The 5,192-nt window shown below is 31.0% G+C and overlaps 1 protein-coding gene across 1 annotated transcript in view; it reads left to right on the forward strand.

Annotated features, from left to right (window-relative positions):
• The first annotated feature begins 3,435 nt into the window (after window positions 1-3,435).
• Window positions 3,436-5,192, forward strand: part of Aldh7A1 (aldehyde dehydrogenase 7 family member A1) — a 25,377-nt gene continuing 23,620 nt past the window's right edge. Inside the window, exon 1 of the mRNA XM_011505504.1 lies at window positions 3,436-3,594. Coding sequence (XP_011503806.1) covers window positions 3,436-3,594 — 159 coding nt within the window. The remainder of the gene's footprint in view (window positions 3,595-5,192) is intronic.

Below are 5,192 nucleotides of genomic sequence, written 5' to 3' on the forward strand. Positions count from 1 at the left end.
TGAGCCCATCGTAGAGACTGCGTGATTAGTACTAGCACAAGGAAGATGGGCGTTAAGAGCTGCTCTTAAATATTCTCGTGAGAGCTTGCAACGCCGGTAGCGCAACGGTGTCTGTTGCTATACTAATCAGTATCTTGACGTCAGAAGGATATAGCCTTGGAAGGTTCGTCGGCATTGCTAGTCGGAATTATAATCGTATATTCGAGTTTTCAGCGTAGTGGAATTTTGCCGAATGCGCTGACTTGTGTTTATAAACGTAAATGTCCGGGAGCTTATACCTCTCCCACTTTTGGATTCCGCTTTTAACTGCTTCAATCCGTAACATGGCCAATTATACAAAAATAATGGATTAACATGTGTTTAATTATAAAAGAATTCTATACAATCATTGTTAAATTGTTGACAAATAGTTAATCAGCTGTATTAGTAATTATTAATAACTTATAATTAGTAATTGATAACTTGTTTTTTCGTTGATTTCTAGAAAATTAATGTCATTTTATAGATATGCAGATTTAAAAAAAGTTTATTGGAGATTTTATCATGTAATGTATTATATGATTAATTTTAATGAATATAACTTTATATATAAGTAACAATTTCGTTAATAGAGAGTTTTAAACAATTTAATAGTGTGAATTATTGCAGCATAGTGAATGAAATTACTAATTTTCAGATTAATCGATTTTATATATATAAAAAACTCTCAATTAGACTCTCAATATTTACCAGACACCTAGATTCATCGTTACTTCTAATTGAAAAATTATTTTATTCAATAATAATTGTTCGAGATTGGAGCAACTTCGAAGAATTTAAAAGTTGGGAAAAGTACAAACTCTCGGACGCTCATGTTTGTAAGCATGATTCGGCTAATTCGTAAATTGTCTACGCCTGCATTTCTAATATACTATAAAGTTTCCGCATAGCAACGCCGATGAAACTTCTAGAACCTTCCAAGGCTATGTCCTACGATACTTCTAGAATATTCCAGAGCTTCGTTTTCTGACATCATTAAGGTTTTCGACCTAGCACCAAGCTCTAGTGCTGTTGCCAGCGTCGCAAGCTGCTACGCGAATATTTAAGAACAACTCGCCATGCACCGGACTCACTGTACTTTTAACATCTACTTAGTCGCCAAGCACCGGGCTCACTGTGTGAGCACTCTCAGTCATGGCTCACAGTAATTCTACTACTCGTTCATTGATCTATTATTACCCCCAGTGTATTTTCAATCTATCTAGTAACAGTAATAACTTGCGACCACGAAGCTTAGCCGCATATCTAGTAAGCCGCATACAATACACAAGAATTCGATTCTACCGTTAAATACGATAGAGAAATAGTTACTCTAATGTGAAGCCTTTTAACTACTAAGTGCGCCAAGCCAAGCAGTCACAAGTAAGCAGTATTTATAATTTATAAGGTATTATCAATTAATTATTCGTATGAGTTAGTCACCCACGCTTAAACTACGTTCAAACAGAGTCTGTCACGAAAGGAATAAAACCTTTCGCGCTTCCCCTGGAGCCCAGTCACGTTCCTTCACCCCCTCCCCCCTTAGGGATAAGTCCGACTTCATGGCAGACTCCTGTTTCTAAAATAGTCGACGACAAGCTCTTAATATTTCGCCCCTCGCGCTCCCTTTGGAGTTCAATTTTGCTCTCTCCGTGCTTTCCCTGTAGAGAACGTTCGTACAATTCGCGACGACGTGGACAGATGGCAAAGTGCGCTCTCTCAGTGCCTTCACTGCAGAGGACGCTCATTCATATGCGCTCTCTCAGTGCCTTCCCTGTGAAGAACGCTCACTTCCCTAATGCAAGGGTAGGTGGCGCATTGCGATCTCTCAGTGTCTTTCCTGTGACGACGCGCAGTCACCTCTCCATTCCGCATTAGCCATAACACTCCCATGCTCTCCTTGGAGGATGGCCGATTCCATGGCATACTGCCGTGAGCACACAGTCGACTATAACCTCATAAGGTAAAATCATTCTGTACTCGAATGTATATTCTTTACTATTCTTGCGTATGACTAACTCTCCAATACTCCCATACTCCCTTCGGAGTGTGGTCGTTTTTACGCGTTAACTACGCCAGAGACATTGATATGCTCCCCCGGTTGAGCATGATTAATTCTCCCCCTTGTGTTTTTTCCTAGTAATCGCTACGGCGAGAAACTAATACACTAAACTATTGAATTGGCAGTTCGAGCCACAAAACAAACCCTCAAAATCGAATAATAATGAATCAACTCTATTTATAAATTTAAACTCTTAAATTTTTTATATCATATTAAAGCAAAAAAATTATATTTTATACAATATTTATACAAAATCAAAGAAAACTAAAATTTTAAAAAATGTACTTAAACATGTGAATGTTAAAAAGTAAGTAAATAGTAAAATGAACGTATGCTCAAAATAGGTTGACTGCAAAAAAGTTTCACCGAATGATTGAATAATATAAATGTATATATGGGAATTGATAGAAATGTCAAAGAAAAAAATTTATCAGTAAATCTAAACTTGAGAGTAAATTAATCTAAGTGATAAAATAAAATGTATAAAACAAAAATTAGTTATAAGATCTGATAACAGTAGGAGATGGGGTATATATAGTTATATTTATATAAATTATTTCTTCATACTAATAATGAAATAACATTTATAAGCGAAAAATAAAATAATCATGAAAAATCATTTTTATAATTTTCTAAAGATTTTTATCATTGATATTAGATTTATAAATAAAATATTTTAATTATCTTGTATACATAATTAATTTTATTATTATTTATTGTTTGATTGTTCAAAAACTTTATATTTTATATTTGATATATTATATTTATAGCTGTAGTAAATTTTTTATAATAGTCTATTACTTAACCTTTTATACTACTATCTATTAAAAAAATTTTTGATATATCATTTGTTGAACTATAAAATAATTTTTAACTAAATATTTCAGTCATGTCGAAATTCTATTAACATTATTGCAAATGGTAAAATATATAATGTAAGTAATACTTTAGCAAGTAACTAGTTTTTTTCATATGAATTTAATAGTTTAATAGAAATAATAAATAGTTTTTTGCATATGAAAATGTAATAAAAAATATATTGTATTTTTTAGTTTAATATATGATATATTATTCAATAACAAATAAATTTGAATAAATGTGTAGAAATAATAATTATTATATATACAATCCATTATAATAACAATGTTGATATTAAAAATAATGTTTGAAATTTTAACTAATTTCAAATATTAATTAAGTTACTATAAATAATCAGTATTTTTATTTATCAAAGTAGATTCTTTTCTAAATATAACTGATAACTACTTATTAGATAAGAGTTGTTTATTAAGTCTACCGTATCGCACAGTTTTATTTTATTTCAGTTTTTTGTATATATTTTGTATTTTACAATGATGCTTCGACAATTAATAACAAAATGTATTTATTTTAATAAATATAAGGCAACAAATATATTATATAAATCGTATACAAATTACAAGTTTTTAAAAGAACTTGGAATTTATGCAGAAAATGCTGGTTTATTTGATGGAAATTGGAGTGGAACCGGAAAAGTAAGATAAAACATAATTAACAATTAACAAATAATGAATATAATGTTGAATAATTAGTATACCAATTGAACTAAAATAATAAAAAAGAAATATAAACATTCAAGAAATTTTATTGCACAAAATAATGATTATAAACAAATATCTTCGTATTATAGAAGTTTCTATGTAAATAAATAGTTTTTTTTTATTTTTTTTTATTAATTTTGAAAATCATATAATGTTCAAAGCATTGTTATTTATGCACTAGAAAAAATTATTTTATATATTTTTAACAATAAAAAAATTACCTCTATTTTATATTAAAGAATTTATAATTTATATAAAATTGAAAATTGATTTGTAATCATAATAATTATGATACTAAATATTGCAATATTAATTATTAATTATAAATTCATATTTTTTAAGAACTATTAATTTCTAATAAATATTTACATATAAATTGAATTTGTGTTTACAACATTATTAGAAGATTTAAGGTATTATATATTTATATTTAAAAAATTGTTGAATTAAAAAATAAAATTAATTAGATTTTAATTTTTTACATTTTAATAATATTAAACCGAGTTAAAATAATAAATTAAATAAAACTAATAAAATAAAAATTATATAAAAACTTTATAACAATATTTCAATATAAACTGAGTGAGCTCATAATATTTTTACTTTAATTTTATAAATAAATGATTAGAATTACATAATAATGACTACTTCTTAAAAAATAATATATGATTTTTCTACTTTTAGTCAACTAACTACTATTTAAGTAATATAAATATATAAATTACATTTGATCGTTGTTTACTACTTTGTAAGAAAGTACATCTTGAAAAACTATATGTTTGTTCGGGATTGAAGCAGTCCCATGACTTTCAAACAAAAGAAAGGTCATAAGCGCAGTCCGGCGTACCACATGTGCGCCTAGACTGACCGCGCGTGCAGCAAGGCTGACCACCACGTGCGCCTAGGCTGATCCGCACGTGCGGACCGAGGCGGGTACTCGAGCAAAATGTTTACAAACAAAACTCGGCAAGTCCGAGCAAGTTTACGATTTGAAATATAATTTACTGCCAGCACTCACAAAAAAAGGGACGCCTTCGAAACTTCTAGAATCTTCGTTTTCTCACGCCAAAGGAAAATTTCTGGAAGGGACGCGCATCGACACTGTTGCCGGCGCTGAGGACGCCGCATGCACATTTAAACGCAACGCGCCATGAGGCGACGCTCATTCGTAACATCACTTCGCTCTCAATCAAGCGTAACTGCCGGTCAGTGCATAGTATACTGTAAAGACGCCGCGTGGCCATATTTTCGGCAGCATAGTAAAGAGTACCCGCGTGCATAGAAAAGATAATCGGCAGTTCTTTAATAAGTGATTACAGTGAAACCAATGGAATTGTAATCAAAGGGAACATTACATACACAGCATCGAATACATCCAACCTGCAGTTCACCAGGTACATCTTTATATTAATAAATAAACAAGTCACATCTCGCGCTATTGTCGATCGGGCACACTTACGCTCTCTCGAACTGATCCCTCGACATCGTACAGGCCCGCTAGCAGAACCAGGGCACACTTACGCTCTCTCGAA

This window comes from Ceratosolen solmsi, unplaced genomic scaffold, assembly GCF_000503995.2.
Source record: "Ceratosolen solmsi marchali unplaced genomic scaffold, CerSol_1.0 scaffold90, whole genome shotgun sequence".
NCBI classification, from domain to species: domain Eukaryota; kingdom Metazoa; phylum Arthropoda; class Insecta; order Hymenoptera; family Agaonidae; genus Ceratosolen; species Ceratosolen solmsi.